The 21,087-nt window shown below is 39.5% G+C and overlaps 1 protein-coding gene across 3 annotated transcripts in view; it reads right to left on the reverse strand.

Moving 5' to 3' along the window:
- Positions 1–21,087, reverse strand: part of elmod2 (ELMO/CED-12 domain containing 2) — a 32,672-nt gene continuing 11,585 nt past the window's right edge. For all 3 annotated transcript variants that reach the window (XM_080194131.1, XM_080194147.1, XM_080194138.1), the window contains 8 exons: positions 18,109–18,256; positions 16,689–16,717; positions 15,474–15,571; positions 8,050–8,179; positions 6,954–7,087; positions 5,964–6,032; positions 4,859–4,992; positions 1–1,668 (listed from right to left, as the gene is read on the reverse strand). In XM_080194131.1, coding sequence (XP_080050257.1) covers positions 1,520–1,668; positions 4,859–4,992; positions 5,964–6,032; positions 6,954–7,087; positions 8,050–8,179; positions 15,474–15,571; positions 16,689–16,717; positions 18,109–18,256 — 891 coding nt within the window. In that variant the 3' untranslated portion in view covers positions 1–1,519. The remainder of the gene's footprint in view (positions 1,669–4,858; positions 4,993–5,963; positions 6,033–6,953; positions 7,088–8,049; positions 8,180–15,473; positions 15,572–16,688; positions 16,718–18,108; positions 18,257–21,087) is intronic.

Below are 21,087 nucleotides of genomic sequence, written 5' to 3' on the forward strand. Positions count from 1 at the left end.
TTGCAGTTATACTATTTATTTCAGCAAAAGTTCATAAAATAAAGCTTCATCTCCCCCACCCTTCTTATCCCCATTCTTAAATGGAAAGCCAACCAGTAGAAATCTATATAAACTTCAAATATCATAGAATATCTTTCTGAAAAAAACCATTCCATCCAATTAACTTAACACTCAGCAACGAATGTTTTATCCAGAATAATCACCAGCAATAAATATAAAACTTTTCACCGCCGATCATACAATAAGGGATCCCCGATAAAAAGCAGGAACAGTGTGTGGAAAAACAAATCCTACTTTGCTTTCCTGAGTGAGACGAGGCTCATTTTTCCTTGTGCCTCTTCAAATACTGCGCTGACCATAACACTAATTGTGGATTTGCTCAATAATCTCTATTTAAAAAAATAGTTTTTGGTAGAATTAATTTTCCATTGTGGAAAATGATGGTGTGAGGTGCTGTCACTGTATCAGCTAACATACAACACACAATTTAAACAAAAAAAATTAAAGGGACATACCTCAAGTGGACCCCAGTTTAACTGTACCAACAAGATTGTCAACAATTTGAACTCATTAATAAACTACACATAATTCACAGACCATGGTGTTCTTGTGGGAAGATTAATTGTATAGTGATTACATTATGAAACAATCAGGAATCCAGAACATATTTGAATAATACACAAGGGTTTTTTTTCCTAAAAACAAGTCAGGTTCTTAATTGAATGTCAATTGCTACTTTAGAACTTTTTGTTAGTTACTGTAGTCAGATTAAAACAGGCTATTACTGCAAAATTTAGCTCTGCATCACACACAGACATCAACCTTTAAACAATGTGAAATACACAGAATGTCCAAGTGAAGTCTGCCATGTGCCCTGGTGCCCTCTAACTCCCATGTATTTCATCACAAATAACAGACTTGTGAAGTAAGGTTCCACAACAGTAATCTCATTGTTCGAATGACATTCAGGTGTAGTTAAACCAATCAAGCTTTGCTGGTGAGATCACAGTTTGTAATTACTCCTAAGTAACCCTATTTGTTATTTAACTGTAGTAAATTAAAAGGGCTGGGTGACGATTCAATACAAACTCAGCTTTAAAATTTTATCGACAATGTTAATGAAACTGCATGTAGCAGCAACAACGACAAACTAAAAAATGTTTTTGAAGGGATAAATTTATGTTACATACCCCAAGGAGAAAACTGAAGATCTCTCAAATTTATATACATTTCAAATGGTTCCTTCCAGAATGAAGCACCATTTCATTTACTATTTTATGGGCATCACCATAAATAGGTTATCCACATTTATGCTATCAAAACACATGACAACCCGAAATAATTTGATGGTATATTCATACTGAAAATGGACACATCCTTAATTTCAGTCACATACTGTTATTAATAGGCTTCTATTTACAAGTAAAAACCTCGATTGAAAATCATGGATCCAATGCATAAACTCACATCTTCCTATTAAGTCCAAGTGCCACATCATAGATTTTATGCAATTTGTTGTCTATTTGAAGTTCAATTTAAGCACTGTTTTGGGATCTTGTAATAGTTGTTTCATTCTTTCATGAAATTGCTCTCTGTAGAGATTGAATTCCATGATGCTCGATGGCGCCTCTTTAAACCAGAATTGATCAAACTCATACATTAGGTAACCTAAAACAAGATGGAAACTATTATTCATGAAGTCTGGCTGCATCACAATGCTTCTCTTCCATCCTGTATATTTACCATGACCAAAAAAAAGTCTGTATGTTCTCACTTGCAGGCCTAAGTAACTGCCTAAAAATCTGTACAATTCCTGGTGCTGTGGTTCAAATGTGTTATTTGCATTCAACATTTGAAATACAAGAGGACAGATTAAAAAATGGTTTAAGAAAATACATGGAGAGCTTTAAAGGAAATTCAAGTTTTGCCCAAGATCTATCACTGGGAACAAAGGAACAATGTAATTTTGAGCTAGTCACCAAATTACAACAATAACTCACAATTATATAATGTCTATGATATAGCAAACTGTCTGAAAGCACTACTTATTGAATTATACTGGAAAGTGTGATAAGCAAATGGTTTTTTAAACCACTGCAGGGTTGGGATGCAACAAAATCAACCCATGTGCACTATGTTTAAGTAAAATCTCTGATTCAATAGGATCTCCAAAATAGTTGGAGCGATAGGAATGTATATTACTAAACATTAAGTAATGCTTTTTCTATATTAAGAGATATAAACAAACATGCTCATCAATTTCAATTAATAATGGTTAATGACCACCAAATAATGTTAATGCAAATACTGCACATATTGCATAATATACAATAAAAATAGATATTTAATAGCAATGCTCAAACGGCATAGTTAGCTAAACAGCAATGGGAAAGATTTTACTCTATGGCAAACTAATGCTGATGACTAATCTGCAAGGTTGCTTCTGCTGTATTTTTGTGTACGAACAGATGCTCACTTCAGCTGTGGAAAGACTGGAGAATGGTAGGTGGACTGAAGGGACATATTTCATTAATCTATCAAGCCAAAGTTCTTTAGTATAAAGTATTTTAAACTTTCAAAGCTTTTTTTTTAAATATTCATTCTTGCACAAGAATGTCACTGTCATTTGCTGCCCATTCCTTATTGCCCCTGAGAAGATGGTGGTAGATGACCTTCTTGAATGTCTGCAGTCCATGAGGTGTAGGTATTCAATGCTTTACTTTTCACTGTAGCATTTTGATAGTGTTGAGTGACTTATTATGCCATTTCAAAGGGTAACTGTGAATCTGGAGTCACATGTAGGCCAGGCTAGATAAGTATGGGAAATTTCCTCCCCTATAAAAGGTCTTTCATGAACTAGATGGGATTTTAATGACAATTTTGTAATTGCTTGACCATTCCTAATAAGACTTGCATTGTATTCTAGATTTATCCATTAATTTAGTTTAGATTTCACCAGCTGTTCTGGAGAGGTTTGAATTCATGATTCTGAAGCAAAGGGGGTATCATTTGGCAAATGTATTGTGAACCATGAAAGGAATATGTTTCAGTCGTATACATCACTTTAGGGACAGAGAAATGTTGTAGTCATGATAGGAACAGAGATACGTTGCAAAGGTAACTCCGATATGTTACCACAGGGGATAGGAATACATGGCAGCTGTCAGATACATTATTATTGCTAGAAATTAACTATTTTCTACCTTCTAAGGCAGTCCTGCAAGTCGAGGATGACTTGCTTCCACACTAAAAATGAGTATAGGACTGAGGAGGTGACTGAAGATTCAATGCTGACCAACAGCCTCCATCACAGGTGGTGCTGATGTCAGTTGGAGGACTGGGTGGGTGGGCAGGGGCCTAGGTTGCCACAGGCTGTTTTCACTGTCAACGCTTAGCTTCACCTTGCTCTCAGCGATGGAACTTGAGATGTTCAGCTCCTTCCCAGATGTTTCTCCCCCCAGCCCCCACTTTGGTTGGTCTTGCCCAGAGATTCCTAGGAGTGGTGGGGATGTTGCACTTTTGCAAGGAGGCTTTGAGGGCACTGACGCATTTTCTCTGCCCTCTTAGGCTTGGTTACCATGCCGAAGCTCCGAGCAGAATGTTTGTTTCGGGAGTCTTATGTCAGGCATTATTTTTTATATAGCTGACTTAAATTGACCACAAGGAATAATTTAATTCCAATCAGTTCACACGAAATTGGAGGTCTGACATTGCTAATGGGTGCTATTCGGATTGGCGGTTGGTGACTAGTGGAGTGCCCCAGGGGTCGGTGCTGGGGCCTCAGCTAGTTACCATTTACATAGATGATCTGGAGGAGGGAACTGAGTGTATGGTGTCGAAATTTGCTGATGACACCAAGATTGGTGGAACGGCAAATTGCGCGGAGGGTGTGGAGAGTCTGCAGAAGGATCTAGATAGGCTGGGTGAATGGGCCAGGAACTGGCAAATGGAATTTAATGTTGGCAAGTGCGAGGTGGTCCACTTTGGTAGGAATAATGGTAGGAAGGACTATTACTTACGTGGCGAAAAACTGCAGCAGGCGACGGTGCACAAGGACCCCGAGGTCCCTCTGCATGAGTCGCAAAAACCCAGCCTGCAGGTGCAGCAGGTGGTCAGGAAGGCTAATGGGATGCTGGCCTTCATAGAGAAGGGGATTGAATATAAAAGTAGAGAGATCTTGCTGCAGCTGTATAGGGCATTGGTGAGGCAGCAGCTGGAGTACTGTGTGCAGTTTTGGTCACCGCACTTACACAAGGATATTTTGGCCTTGGAGGGAGTGCAGAGGAGGTTTACTAGGCTGATACCAGAGTTGAGCTATGAGGAGAGGCTGAATAAACTAGGCTTGTACTCGTTAGAGTTTAGAAGAATGAGGGGAGATCTCATTGAGACATATATGATGATGAATGAGATGGATAGGATAGAGGTGGAGAGACTCTTCCCGCTCAGAAAGGATAGTAGGACTGGGGGCACAGCCTCAAGATAAAGGCGGGGGCGGTTTAGAACGGAGTTGAGGAGGAACTTCTTCACTCAAAGGGTGGTGAATCTCTGGAATTCTCTGCCCGTTGAAGTGGTGGAGGCTGCCTCGCAAAATATTTTTAAGACGCAGGTTGATAGGTTTTTGATAAGCGAGGGGATTAAGGGTTATGGGGAGAGGGCGGGAATGTGGAACTGAGCCACGACAGGTCAGCCATGATCTTATTGAATGGCGGGGCAGGCTCGAAGGGCTAGATGGCCTACTCCTGCTCCTATTTATGTTCTAACTATGAAAATAACCATAGCAATTTCTCAAACAGAATGTATTCTGCACCAATGAAAAACAAGCATTAGCTGTGGAGAGGAAATATTTTAAAATACTTACAATAAACTTGATGGAAATGTTGCAACTGTGGAACTCCAGGAACCAGGTTGTAGAAATGAGTCTTTAGTAAGCCACTCTTCATCATGCTATAAGCCATTTCAGTGAGGTTTATTCCGACAATAGCAAAGGAATATCTGGAATATAATGTAACGTAGCTTTAGCTATCAAACTGATTTAAATATCATGACTATGTTCTAAAACGTACAAAAGAAAAATGTTTTTCATTTTTGAAACAAGCAGTTTAACACAAGTCACTTTCTGGACAAAGTAGAAATTGAAAAGGGCTAACATCCATCTAAGCATTAAGAGATTTTTGATGTTCTGTTGAAAGACTGAGTCTGAAATCTGAACTCTGTTTCTCTCTCCACAGGTATTGCCAGAGTTGCTGAAGCATTGTCAGCCTTTTCTGTTTTATTTTACATGATAAACGAGATTTTTAATCGTAGTTTTGCTAGCACATTTCCTATGCATTTGAGACCTTATATCATGCTTCCACTCCAATCCTTAGTGGCTCTGTTTGCATACACTGGTTGATAAAATAACTCAATTTCAATAACCCCTGTCCTCAGAGTTCTAGTGAAAACAGTTGAATTATTCTGTTCATTTGGTTTATTTAATTAAAACAATTAAATCAGAATAAATGGAAATGCCCATTGCCAGACACCTAGAGTATGACCTGATCACCCCGCAAATGTCCAAATTGAATGATAAATCTATAGCAAGGATCCACACCCCAAATTTGATGACCATCTAATGACTAAACTGGCAGTTGTAATTCAAGATTTTATTCTTTTCCTCTTTAAAAATGTAGTGTTCATCCAGCATCTCGTCTTCCACTTGAAACCAAACTGAAAAGCAGGATTTCATAAAATCATACCTGCTTTTACAATTGAGGTTGTTCAAAAATTTGCTCACAGCTCAGTTAAAGTTTTGTAAAGAAATCAGTGTTGCTAGTTTTATATTTTAGCTGATATTTGGATGGAGTTTTCTCGCTCCTTTGAAAGTGAGGTGCCATCATGGCCAAAGAGTTGACATATCTTTGTTAGCCTTTTCTTTATAAAATGAATGAGGTGGCGCAAAAACAACTTAATATACTTTCACTTACCCTATTTTGGGGTGATTTGAATGTGAAAGAGTCTGGCGAGCTGTTTCTGTGTAGTGGTCTCCAAAGAATCTAAAAGTTTTAACGATAACAAATTAAAAAGTATACATGCCACTCAAAATCTGAGTTTAGCCTGTCACTATGAGGCAAAACACCTCGTACCTCCAAAGAATTGGCACAAGGAAAAATCAATTGCAACACATTTTTGCAAGTAAAGTGAAACTTTGCTTTCCCAGGTTTATCAAAGGCAGTCAAGGTACCTGTACTTTTAAATAGTAGATATTCAGGAAGCTAAGTAATTCTAACAAAAAAATTGTCACCCTTGGCCTCATGAACAAAACGTCCACTCTGCCATCAAAGCATATTTCCATCAGTTTAGCTTTACTTGGAGTACCTTTCCACACAAAAAGAAAATCACAACCAATCAAGTTTTTTGCCATTAAGTAAGTTTGATTAAGAGACTGATAAAGATACTCTAACATATCAATTCACTGCACAAACGTTACCCAGTGAGATATTTTAGAAACACATATGGTCTAATTTTAGTAGCTTGAATGCTTGTGGCCGAAGTCGCAAGTTTTCCAAAACCCCAGAATTAAAAGCGGCCTGTACAAGTGCAGCACAACACAACTGGGAAACCCTACACTCTGTCCCATTTTAACTTTCCCTGTACTCAGTTTTGTTGTGTACAGAAGTTTAACATTGAGGCTACATTAAGAAAGCAAAAGTTAAGGGATTTAAGGATTTTCAAGGTGTAAAAATAATCAGATCAGGTGATTGTTGAAGTGGACATACTGGTATCAGTCTTCCCGTTCATCTCGCTGGCTTTCCCTGGCCGCCCATCGCGGCCAAAAAATTATGTTCTGGAGGGCAAGAACTGCATAGCAGGGCAATTTTTTCAATAGACGTCAGAACATAAATTACAGCTCAGTATGCTACTTAACCAATGTATTAAAATATTTGGGGCTACAAATATATTCTACGGAGACTTACACTAGATTGTGCAACCCCAGCATTCCCATGCCTCTGAAGTCAGTTTTAGGATCATCACCTTGAAACCCAATGTCACCCCATTGTTTGGTGATTCTTGACTCCAGCTGCACATGAGGCATCAGCAAATTCCACAACTAAAAGTCACAGAAGAAAGAAGTAAATAACAAATGTGACAATACACCAAACAAGGAAACTACAACTGAAGAGATTCTTAGCTCAAACTGTAATTATTAAAAAAACATGGAGGGGGTCACAGAGAATTGCTTCTGTTTCAAGGCTGATGACATGTGGGTGACAATGGAATAGTTCCAGAGTCAGAATTATTTGCTCAATCACACCCAGGTCTGAGATAGACAAATTTTATTGAGCAAGGGTATCAAGGAATATGGGCCTAGGGCAGGTACAAGGATTTAGGCCACAGAACAGCCATGATCTTATTGAATGGTGGAATGGGCTCAAGAGACTGAATGGCCTCCTCCTGTTCATATGCTCCACTGATTCTTTGCTTGAATAAAGTTGCCATTTTTCATCCAAGAAGAATTTCAAGATTCTTTATGCCCATAAGGAGAAAAAAAATTATAAAAATATACATGGCACTCACCTTTAAAAACACTCGCAAAATAAATGATGCATTATTCTCTTAAAACTTGTTTCAAATGTCTGCCTAATATCAGCGCATTGCCAGCAAAAAAAACCCTGGAAAATGATTCCATCCTGCTTTGAACCTAGTGGAATAATTTTTGGAACAGTGCACAATATATCCTTTCCAAATAAAGCATCCTTCCCAGCAAGTTATTTCATTTCAGCAAATCAGGAGAGAAGTAGGTATTCCATGATGACAGATCCCACAACTTCAGAATCTCTACATTAACCTCAATTGCACTAAATCCTGAAATTGAGCTCAGATTCAGAGGGATAATGATGACAAATGCTAAGAGTTGACTGTCAAAACCCCTGCAAATTTTGGGCCATAATGAAAAGAACAATGCAACTGATTTTATCTTTTACCTTCACAAAATAAATCCCTCCAATATTGCAGACTCACAAGGCAAGGTTGCCCAAGTAAACAGTGGGACATAAAATACAATTAATGTACCTTTTTCAGCATATCTTCATGCTGCTTGTTTGAAGAATCGAACGGCTGCTTTCGTAGGTTTTCTACATCAGCAAAGAGTTTTTTAAAGCCAGAGATTTGGAGCAGGCATGTCTGTAAATTTAACTTGAACCTAAGGAAAAGAAAAATATCCATAAAGGAATTTTAAATGCCATTTTATGTAAGATCTTGTGTCTCAGTGCTCCAAGTAATTTTACAACTGGAATTGAAAAAGAAAAATCAAATACATCTTTTTCCATCAGCTTGGGATGTATGGGGTTTTTGATGGTGAATTGTCTATGTTGACTATTATTACCCTTCTGTGCCTAACTGCCACTTCAGGATTTAGATTAACAGACTCTGACACAGCACCTTACCCAGGCCCTTTCCTTGTAACCCCGTGTATTGATGAACACCCAGTTTTTGAGTTGCTAGATCTGTTTTAAATCTATTCAATTTAACATAATGGTAGTGTGACACAACATGATGAAGGGTCCTCAGTGTAAAGATGTGACTTTGTCTCCACAAGGGCTGTGCAGTTGTCACTCCTATCAATATTGTCATAAACAAATTCATCTGCAACAGGTAGATTGGAGAGGATGAGGGCTTTTTCTTCTTGTTGGCCCCCTCACCACCTGCCAAGGATCCAGTCTATCAGTTATGTCCATATGACGTGAATAACAACTACTGCTGCGCAACAAATCTGGCCCTGAAAAATATGTGGAATGTTGGATAAAATTTCCACTATGATTAATCACCACATCTTTTAAACTAAAACCTTTTAAATAACTTTAAAAATTTAAGGATTTTCATATTTCAATATCTATTTTACACAATATGTATGCATCAATCTTTATTTTCCTCTGTGTAAACTTTCTGAAAAGTGATATGACTTTAGTGCTTTTAATTTGCTGGGTGGTTGTCTGTAAGAATTATTTCACGTGATTGGTTGTTTGAACACTTTGACGGCATCACTACAGTTTGGCTCTGGAAATCCCCATTAAACACTACAATTAATTGCATGTTGAGAGAGGCGAAGTTCTTGCCACAGAGATCATTTGAATTTCTTCAAGGACAGGGGCAAGTGTCCATACTCAAGTCATTCTAGCGGATGGATAAAGTGCTACCCCAAAGACAGTATCGAAGTGTGATGCTCTGAACCTCAGTGCAGCAGATGGGTCTAATCAGGGCTATCCATAACTGTAACATAACACCTATCCTATTATATTCAGCCCATCTAAGATAAAAGTCAATGTGATATTTGCCTTTTTAAATTATATTTTGGGCCTGTCCACCAGCTTAGTGATTTTGGCACATGAACCCCTAACATTTCTCCAGTTTCCAGTTTTTTAGTTAATGTTAGGGTACCAGAGCAGAAAACCCAAAGTATGTGATGTCTGACTAGACCTCAAAGATTTTTTATTTTGGTATTGTGAGGATAAAATGTTTCATTCCAGATGTGATTCTATTGACACACTAGGAAGCTTTTATCAAAACAAACCTTTGTTTTTAAAACAGAGTTTAACTATGACAAATTAGTTTAGCTTTTACTAATTAAAATACTTCAACATGACAAAAACAATTTTCAACTGCTAATCTCTATTCGTTCCAATTCAAGCAATATTCCTCTTATAGACTTAAATTGCTCTTCAAAATCAGTGAGCAAACCCTCAGGCTTACATGCATGACTTGTTAACAGTCCTAGGGCCTTTTAACACCTCTGGAGAGAGAGGTGTCTTCTGACACCAAGGCAGCAGCCTCCAGGGAGATGGAGAGAGATAGCTTTTAGAGCCCGATTTTAATATTGCGTCGCGCCTGTTTTCGGGTGCAAAGATATGGTAAAGTCAGGTGTGAGGCTATTAACATGATCTGCGCCCGCGCAGATGGTCACTTTAGTGAGACCTGGGAATGGCCATGATCTGATTCGTGCCCAAAACAGGTGCAGTTATTTAAACACATTTAAATTGGATTAAAGAACTGCCTGCCCAACTTTATCAGCATTTCCCCCTTTACCATTGCATTCGTCAATCCAGTTTTGCGCCGAAATGGACATGCTGAATAAAAGTCTGAATCGGGTGCTCCAGCTGCTGAAGAGGCAAGTTCAGTGCTTCGAACGACTCTCTGATTCAGATCGGTGGTGGAGAGGGGGAAGCAGGTCGGATAATTTTGTGCTGGGGGTGGGGCGTTTGGTGGCAGGGAGGAGTGAGGCCTGATCGTTCTCAGGGGGATAAGGGGTGCAGGGGGGTCCGCTGCCATACTGTGGGCAATTGGTGGGGGGCAGCAATTGGTCTGGGTAGCGGGTGGATGGATAAGGGGGACAGTGATTGTTGCGGGATCCATTGCTCCTGCTTTTTGCTTTTGGGCCGCTGTCTCTGCTTTCTGCTGCCCAGGAGCAATCTGATAAGGGCGCGCTTTTTCAAATTTTTTTTCTCATTGCACATGCACTGTTCAGAGCTCTGATTGTTTCAGGCATGCTAAGCCCCACCCTTGGTGCAATTCAGACTCTTGATTCTTTTTTCAGGATAAGTACATATGGGGAAAGCAGATTTCCAAGTCGGATCTGAATTGTGCCCAGATTCAGCACTTGGAACGAAAATAGTAAAATCAGGCCCTTAGTTTTAAAAACAAATTCTGCCTGGTCCTGTAAGCTAGCTGTGCCCATTAACTTGTGACGTTCTCTGTCAATCAACCTAATCAAAACTCTACCCTGAAACCCAGATAAAGAAATTTTGCAGTCAAGCATCCCACATTTGGGGACATTGCAGGCGTCAGCACGCCTGAAGCGCAACGGGCTAGCCTTGTCCTGGGTGAACTACTTGCTTGATCATAGTTCCACCCCTACCAGAAACCCAGATAAACAAAACAGCACTAACTCAGATTAAAACAAACACATCCCTAGCTAAAATCAATCATGTTCTCAGCGTGTGAGCAGCCTGGATTGCAAACAAACTGGCACCATAACTTCACTTTTCCCCACATGAAACTTCATCTGTACAGATTAAACTAATCACTTAATCTATCAATATCCCGTTGCAACTTTTTGCTTCTAACTGGACTACCTGTTGTCAGCAAGCTTGTACATTTATATCTCGATTCATTCAAATTTATATATGAATAAAATGCTGCGAGATTGAGTTTAGAATGTTAGAGTTTGGTGTTTGTGAAATTGTAAAATGCTAGAATGGACAGCGATGTTGGTCCCTTTAAAAGGTGATGCTTTTTCTGTACTTCAGAGTTTTTAAAAAGAGGTGCAGGTATATGAAAAACACAAATTAAAATATTTATATGGAGCGACCAGGCAGTAGTGCTGCCAAGATAACAGGCTGTTTTTTGAATTTTAGTCAGTTTAAATTAGGCATTTAGATCCAAGCACCTTTTGAATTTGAAATTGATAGTTTTGGCAACCGGGAACCAATGGGAAATATTGATGTGTCATCAGGGATATAAGAGATAGGGTGGCAGTGAGACAAACGGGGAGAGCACCTGTCACCACTCACAACTCTACAGAGATAGACACTTGCTGGCTCTCACAGCTGCATTTATGTCTTAAACAAAACCATCTGAATAGCAAAGATACCAAAAGAAGACAGATGTTCCAGACAGAACAAATCAACAGAGAAGATCAGAAGATTCTGGAAGATGACAAACCTGGTTATAATTTTGAGAATGACTAAAAATTTTTTTTTGTTAATAAGTGGAAATTATTTATTTAAATAGCATTCCACTAGAATTGTGTTTCATTCTGTTTGTTAATAGCTTAGTCAACCCGTTCACTGTTAATTAGATAAATAAAGTGTTATTTGTATTTTCTTTCAGAGTGTCAGGGAATTATTTTTGTTATTACCTCAAAAAGTTCTGAAGAGCAGATCATACCACTTCACGTACACTTTTAACAGATTATTACGTGAGATACTCCTCTTTGAATGGTTAGGTGTTAGTTCTCAGGGAGATCAACTTCTGTCTCATAACAATAATGAAAAGCCAAAGCCCCAGTATATTCCCTGAGAGGCATTACTAGCAACATTTTGTCAATTAAAATGCAAACCCATTATCCTTAGTCACCCACCATGTAAGTAACTTTCTCCTCATGTCAACAGATTATTTTCTATTTTATGCACTTTCAATTTTGTTAACAGTGGTGTGGCACCTTTCTAAATGGCTTCTGGAAGTCAATATAAAGGATACCCACGGGCAATCCCTTTTCTGCTATGTTGCGTCTCAAAAAATTCACCTGACTTTCTCTTTATGAATCCATGTTGGCTCTCTGATTTGTTCACACTTATCTAAGTACTTGGTCACTCTCCTCCTAATTACAGCTGCCAGTAACTTTCCCACAACAGATGTTAAATGCCTACAATTTTCTTGTGACTCACCCTCTAATTGTATCTCTATGCGGAGAGCTTATTGAGCCTCCCGCAAAAGCTAAAGTTAAGGCAACAACTCAGCATTGGTAATAAATGTTCCAAGACCCAATTGCCTGCACCCTGTTTCCCCATCAAATGCCACCAATGGAGATAATCGACAAGAGCTGGGGCTCACTCAACAATGAAGGAAGTAACCAGGCAGTCGAGTAACCGTCACTTTCCATTTTGTTCAGCTGTTCAAAATTAAGGATGTGAATTAAGTTGAAAATACTGGAGCTCATTAATTGCAATAATAATTGGTCACCACAATAATGTTAACTTCCTTCATAGTTAACACAAGAACACAAGAAATAGGAGGAGTAGGCCATCTAGCCCTTCGAGCCTGCCCCGCCATTCAATAAGATCATGGCTGATCTGTGGTGGCTCAGTTCCACATTCCCACCCTTTCCCCATAACCCTTAATCCCCTCGCTTATCAAAAACCCATCACCCCGCGTCTTAAAAATATTTAGCGAGGTAGCCTCCACCACTTCAACAGGCAGAGAATTCCAGAGATTCACCACCCTTTGGGTGAAGAAGTTCCTCCTCAACTCCGTTCTAAACCGCCCCCCCCCTTTATCTTGAGGCTGTGCCCCCTAGTCCTACTATCCTTTCTGAGTGGGGAGAGTCTCTCCACCTCTATCCTATCCATCATCTTATACGTCTCAATGAGATCTCCCCTCATTCTTCTAAACTCTAATGAGTACAAGCCTAGTTTATTCAGCCTCTCCTCATAGCTCAACCCCCTCAACTCCGGCATCAGCCTAGTAAACCTCCTCTGCACTCCCAAGGCCAAAATATCCTTGCGTAAGTACGGCGCCCAAAACTGCACACAGTACTCCAGCTGCGGCCTCACCAATGCCCTATACAGCCGCAGCAAGACCTCCCTGCTTTTATATTCAATCCCCCTCGCTATGAAGGCCAGCATCCCATTCGCCTTCCTGACCACCTGCTGCACCTGCAAGCTGGGTTTTTGCGACTCATGCACAAGGACCCCGAGGTCCCTCTGCACCGTCGCCTGCTGCAGTTTTTCGCCACGTAAGTAATAATCCTTCCTACCATTATTCCTACCAAAGTGGACCACCTCGCACTTGCCAACATTAAATTCCATTTGCCAGTTCCTGGCCCATCCGCCCAGCCTATCTAGATCCTTCTGCAGACTCTCCACACCCTCCGCACAATTTGCCGTTCCACCAATCTTGGTGTCATCAGCAAATTTCGACACCATACACTCGGTTCCCTCCTCCAGATCATCTATGTAAATGGTAAATAGCTGAGGCCCCAGCACCGACCCCTGGGGCACTCCACTAGTCACCATCCGCCAATCCGAATAGCACCCATTGACCCCCACTCTCTGCCTCCTATTTGACAACCAATCCTCTATCCACGCTAACACCCTACCCCCAACTCCATGTCCCCTGACCTTCTGCAATAACCTCTTGTGAGGTGCCTTGTCAAACGCCTTCTGAAAATCAAGACAGACCACATCCACCGGCTCTCCTCTATCCACCGCCCTAGACACATCCTCATAGAACTCCAGTAAATTTGTCAGACACGACTTCCCTTTAATGAAACCAAGCTGCAAATAAAGACACACTAGCTAAGTTGTGATTTTAAAACATCTGAAATTGAAATGGTGGATGAAACTCTTCAGAAAGCAAATTCAGATAAGCAGGCATATTTTAAGTGCGTTAGGCCAATTGTTCTTTTTGGCTAATGTAATGCCAGGGTTCATTAGAACAAGGTTTACTTAATAATGCATTTCATAATAAAGGACTTGAGTGTCAAAGTTTACTTCATTCTAATTCAGGTTTCAAGTTGAAATAGCAGTACTTGGGTCTGTGGTAATGGTAGAAGTGTGACAATTGGCCTTGGCGCCTCAGTGTTGGGAGAGGGAAGACTGGTCACATTTCTCATTACTATTTGGTGGCACGTGCAATAATGTTAGGATGTCAGGCAAGCTGTAGTGGTCCCATGGTCAAATAAATTACCGGCAATCATAGGTTTACATAATGAGCAGCCATTTAGGTAAGGTACAGAGGGCGATCAGCATCCATGGATGCTGATCACCAAAGAATTCATTCCTTTTAAAAAAGATGGCAAGGGTGGCACAGTAATTATCACTGCTGTTTCACAGCACCAAGGACCAAGTTCAACTCTGGCTTTAGATGTCTGTGTGGAGTTTGCACATTTTCCCTGTGTCGGCATGTCCAGATGCTCCAGTTTCCTCCCACAACTCAAAGATGTGTATAGATTGATTGGCCATGCTCCATTGCCCCTTAGTGTCACAAGATTGTAGGTTAGGGGGATTCATGAGGTAAATATGTGGGGCTATGAGGATAGGGCCTGGGTGAGATACTCTTTTGGAGAGTCGGTACAGGCTTGATGGACCGAATGGCCTCCTTCTGCACTGTAGAGATTCTATTTTAAAACTGGGGAAAAAGGAAGGTGGTAAATAAAGCTTTGGGAGTTATTGCAATGTTAGCTCTGCTGTTGAGACACATGCTTCAATCCCTGCTTTGTGCCAAGTTCTTCACTCTTTACAAAACAGCAATTCAGAAAAACAAAGACAGAGAAGATTCCCACTTCTGATTCCCAACCAGTGGCTGCTGCTGGAAAATGTGCAGATAGAATCAGATGAAGAAAATGCTGGAAAAAGTTGGCAGGTCAGATAGCAACAGTGGGAAGGAAAACAGTTAACATTCCTCTCAAAAGGTTACCAATTTGCAACACTAACACTCTCTCCACAGATGCTGCCTGAACTGCTGCATATTTCCAGAACTTTCTGTTTAAGCTTCAGATTTCCAACATCTTGTGTTTGTATGAAGAATGCTCACTTGGCCCAGACACTGAAGGAAATTTACAAATGGTACACACATAAGCGCGATTAGCAGACATTTGAAAAATGTAAATTAGAAGTTCAATAAACAAAGACCCACAGGAGGCACTGAAGAAGTTAGTGGGGCTGTGGATGAATTTTGAGCATGAGATTTCAAACTAATTGAAAAACAGCAACACAACTTACTTTGGATCTTTCTGAATGGAAATCTTTTTGATCTCCATTATGTCATGAACTCTGTTCGCCACATTCGCTTCACTGACAGTCACCGCTGTCTTTAAAACCTAACAAGAAATAATTAATGGAAAAGCTGATTAGTCAGAGCAAAGTTATTATAATAAGTATTGTGAATGTCTATAGGGAAGTGGTGCTAAAAACTTTAAAAAGGTGCAAATGTTCACAGTTGAAACAAAGTTTAAAGTTTTTCTTTATTAGTCACAACTAAGACTTACATTAACACTGCATTAACATTACTATGAAATTCCCCTAGTCCGACACCTGTTCAGGTCAATACATCTAGCCAGCATGTCTTTCAGAATGTGGGAGGAAACTGCAACACCCGGAGGAAACCCCCGCAAACACAGGGAGAACGTGCAAACTCTACACAGACAGCAACACAAGCTGGGAATTGAACCCAAGTTCCTGGTGTTGTGAAGCAGCAGTGAAAACCAGCGTGCTATCCCCATATTACTGTGCTCTCTCTTATTCAATTATCTATTACTCCCAAGATTTGAGAATGGTAAAACTTGGCAGTAAAAAAAAAATTCCTCGGAGGGCAGAAGTGCCAACAAGTACAAAGCCGTAATAGAAAATTTAAACATTTTGCTCCGTTTCATTTTATTTTATTCACTGCTTAAAACTAACTTCAATTAAACATTTTGGTCTACTGACGGGACTACTCCAGGGTCAGTGCCTGGATAGGTAAATATTACTGAGGGATTATGATTACATATATTGCAGAGGAAACAGTTTGTTTCCCTTAATGTCACGTATTAAAGTCATTACTTTACTATTATACTCAGGAGATTAATGATATTGCCCATTCTCTTCTCCCCTCCCCCTTTCCATCATATTGTACTATCATGATTGGGATTTCTGTGCTCAGTATAGCAACTGTCAGTGTGTTTTAGTGGACCGGATTACTTAGAGCTTTATTTCATTTTTGTCACTGGGTTTTATCTATCTTTCTTCTGCATTCTAGCTGGGTAACTTGTGGATCCTCCCAACTTTCAAAATAAAACCAAGGAATTCGAGGGAGAGCTGAAACACAGAAAAATTATGATCCAGGGCCTGGATTTTAACAGTGACACCAGTTGTATTTGAATTATGTTAATTTTACGTTAGTAACTAAGAATATTGTTTAACATGCAGATACAGACGTACAAAAAAAATGAATCTTACCTCATTTTTGGAAGATTCCAAAGAATATTCTATTAAAAAATATTAATTTTAGTATTTAGCTTAAATAATTTGACATAATTCAGTAGATTAAAAAAACTTTGAGAAAATATGTTTAAATCAAGCTATGAATGCCAAACAAGCACATTAAGACAGATACCAAAGTTTACGGAGGTTGACAATTATTCCAACTGTTTCAAGAGATTAAATACTTTTCATTTGAAGTTTGTGGTCTTGCTTTTAACATTAATTGCTACAAATATAGTCCCATGCATTATTTGAAAAGGGATGGGTTTATGTTTTGGGTAACTGTGGTCCAGTCTTGCATTAAAATCAGGTAAAATTTTACAATCATCAGAAACAAAGCCGCAAAGCAATTAGCAAGAAATAAGTTAGAGTGGCTGCGGCCAAAAGAAATTAAAGGGGTGTTCAGTTGCACAAAGCGAAAAATCAGTGAAAACAATCTTTTCACTATTTACAATGGCAGTCATACCCAACCTAGTGTATAATGTGCAGTTCTGGAATCCACAGTTCAAAAAGATACAGAACGGGTTCATTCAGATGAAAAAGCAGCTGGAGAATGAACTGGGATATTCTGCACCAGATAAAGGAGAAAAGAGGACAAATATTAGTTGAGTTTTTTAAATGAGGTTTGGGAATGTAAAGAATTAGTCAGATTATTTGTTTTTGTGTCTTGTGCCAATACAAAGGGATGAGCATCAATTAAGAGTTAGATTATCACAGGACTCTATACTTTGAGGGGGTTATTAATACCTGGAATAGTTTACTGAATGAGGTCATAGCTTAATAGGTAAAACTGAACAATGATCTTGAAGAAATATATTATTTTACTGAAACACAGGACAACATAGACTCACAGCTTTTCAGTTACTATTTCTTTCTCAAAATTAAAATATATATCAAGTCCAAAAAAGTTAGAATGTTACGTTGCGTACAAAACAAATGTTGATAGGCTTTATGGTTATTTTAGCTGTAGCAGATGGCAAATGACATACAATTATTCATACAGCTTCTTTGTGGGAATGGCAGTATTAGAAAATGCAGCCTTCCGTGTCACTAACTCAAAAAAAATACAGTTTCATAAATGTGCGGCATCTGGTATTGAGTTAGTGAAATTCACGTATCAAATTTAAAATGTCTTAAAATGGATTCAACACAGGTTTTCTGCCACAGATATAGCTGCATGCATTCTACTTCCACTCCGTAAACTGAAAAACATAGAAGACAGTCTACTTTGATGTCATGTACACTGGTATAAAGCTGCTTTAAATGCCATTCAAAAATCACAAGAGTACTAATTGTTAGCACATCTCTGGGTGCAAATAGTAAGCCTGGAACATACAGATTCCATATCTGTCTTTACCTACTCACAGGTAAAGAAGAAGCTTGACTCAACGCTCACCTATTTTCATAGTGCGTTCTGTTCCTTGAACAGTATTGGTACAAATACGTTGTAGTTCACATCTTCCAGTAACCTTTCTTAAAATCCACTTCATCCAAGACCTCAGAAGAGAACTGTACAGGTAATGCCAAATTAAACCTATCATATTCTGGTGAGGAAAAAAAAAAGATGATTTAATTAAAATGATTCTCAGCAGAATGGTTAATCTGCTTTGAGCCTTGGACCCTTCAACGTAAAAACTTCCCAGATCTGCCTAAAAATCAGTTCTGCAAAATACAAAAGCTGCTCCCCAGTAACAGCATTTTATTCACAGACTACAATACCAAGCACAGATGGTGGGAATGGATGTGAACTCGAGTACCCAGTGTAAAAGGGTATGATGCTTAGAATGCCCTACTAATCCTTTTCACATTTAAATTTCCATTTCATTTTACTCAATGACTGAATTATAATCACCACTGCAATTTTTTCCCCATGAAAACAAGGAATAAACTAAAGCTACCAGTAAATCACAACCACCCAGCTAAATAGAAATATTTTAATTTAAACATGATCGACCTTACATTTTCCAATAATACCCATGAATTTAAAGCAGCCAAACTTAATGGAAATAAGCATCCACAAGACTCCTGAAGCCATTAAAATCTTGGATGATAATAGGAAGAATGAAAGATGATACAAAAATTGGTTGACACATGCATAATCGTTTTGATAGACAGAGTGTAATACTGTTCTTTGTTACGACTTGTCTAATCACTAAAAGTAGCTTCACTGCTCCTCAGGTGGTAAAAAAGTAAATTGGAACAAAATCTCATCCTAATCACTCTGTGATTGCTGCTATATGTTTTGTCCGAGAAGGCCATCTCTGATCACTTCTTTGTGTCCCTCATCATCACTCACAACACCCACATTTTGTCTACCTTTGGCAATAATTCACCCCTGGCCCAAGTTAAACTCTTAATTGTCCAGTCTCTATCCATCATGTACTTCTGCAACTACTGAACTGCTCAATCACACCTTCACCTCTACATTTAAAGCAACGATTCTTGGTAACACTTTCACTCTTTCACTCTGGTTATTCCCCTCGTTGTAGTTCCCATTTTCAACCCTTCAACTCCAAGATGGAGCTTTGACTGCATGCAGTAAACAATTAGCTTAGCTGTTCATCATGATATCAGGCTGGATCAAGTCAAATATCAGTGAGTTCCATTCACCTGTCAAAACTGCTCACTGCTCTCCGATCATCCTAAACCACAAAGATAACCAACCATCAACTTTCTCCACCATCAACTATCTCCTTAAACAGCTCCTTCATATGTACTCCATGCACACTTTTAACATATCCATTCAGCTTCCTCTCATCTCTCCCATCCTCTTACCTACAAAGCAAGGTTCTCCCTTCACCTAAGAACTCGTATCATTTTCTAGTGTCTTTCAGACAAAAAGAGACTATTTGCTGTGAATCATATCCACCATACCTACCTCCTGTCCTCGATCCTAACCCCACTAAACTGCTGACCATCCAATTCCAAACTTTTTTTTCCTCTCCAAGGTTCTTGAATGCATTATTACATCCTAAATCTGCATCTATCTTTCCACCAGTTTCATATTCAAAACTCTCCAATCCAGTTTTCACAGTGAAAAATCCTTCGGCAGTCACCAACGACGTTACACAACTAGTGATCATGGTGCACTAATCAATCTGAGCCAACCGACCTGACAACACCACATCCAGATTTCTTCTCCACTGGTCAGGTGAAATGGGACTATTTTCACTTGGTTTCATTCTTACCAATCCAATTATAGCCAAGATCCTCCCTAGATACTGATGACAATTCTCTCCCTAGCTTCTGTCTTGGAATGAATAAGACTGTTTGCATCTAGAGTGCTCTACATGTCCATGGCATAACTACCAGCTCCATATTACAACTAGCACTAAAACTACCTACTTCCACCTTACATATAGATGCATTCATAGAAAATAGGAGTAGGCCATTCAGCTCTTCCAGCCTGCTCCACCATTCATTATGGTCATGCCTGATCGTCAAATTCAATACCCTGATCCTGCCTTCCCATCCCATGTCCTTTGATCCCTTTGGTCCTGATGCCCAGGCCCCATCTTGATAACATTACCCATCTATTACCTTAAGTTATTTTCATATTTATACTAATTCTGGACTAAACTATTTCAATGTCTCAATGACAGTTTCCTATCTTCCATGCCCCATAAACTTGAGCCCACCTGAAACCTCAGCCCATATCATAAATCACACCAGGTCTTGCCTACCCATCACTCTCCTATGCTCACAAATATCAGGACATTGGCTGTTGTTCCAAAAGTTTGACTTTAAAATTCTCTCGTGTTTAAATTGCTACTCGCCCCTACCTACGTAAACTCCCCCTTATATACGACCTTCTGAGAACTCTGCGTTCCTCCAAATATGTCCTCTTGTGCATCAGCAACTTCCTTCAACCAAATACTGGAGACTTCAGCTGTTTCTGTGCTAAGTGTGGAATTCCTTCTCCATACAACTTAGACTCTCCTGCTTTAAAACACTTCTTCAAACCCTTTTGACAAAGCCTTTGAACTAGCATGGCCATTTTCCCAGAAGATTCCAGAATCCTATGGTGCAGAAGGAGGCCATTTGGCCCATTGAGTCTGCACCAACCACAATCCCACCCAGGCCCTATCCCCACAACCCCACATTGTTACCCTAGCTAGTCCCCCTAACACTAAGGGGTAACTTAGCATCGCCAATCCACGTAACCCGGAGATCTTTGGACTTTGCTAAGTCTGGGCTAACTTTTGTTTTATTATGCTTTTGTCCAGCACTTGGGACATTTTGCTACATTAAAAGTGCTGACTAAATGCAAGCTGAGTGAGGATAAGATCTAGATCATAGAATCCCTACAGTGCAGGAAGAGGCCACTCAGCCCATCAAGACTGCACTGACACTCTGACAGAGTGTCTTGCCCAGT

The sequence above is a fragment of the Carcharhinus amblyrhynchos genome, chromosome 1, assembly GCF_965287045.1.
Source record: "Carcharhinus amblyrhynchos chromosome 1, sCarAmb.v2.hapA, whole genome shotgun sequence".
NCBI lineage: Eukaryota > Metazoa > Chordata > Chondrichthyes > Carcharhiniformes > Carcharhinidae > Carcharhinus > Carcharhinus amblyrhynchos.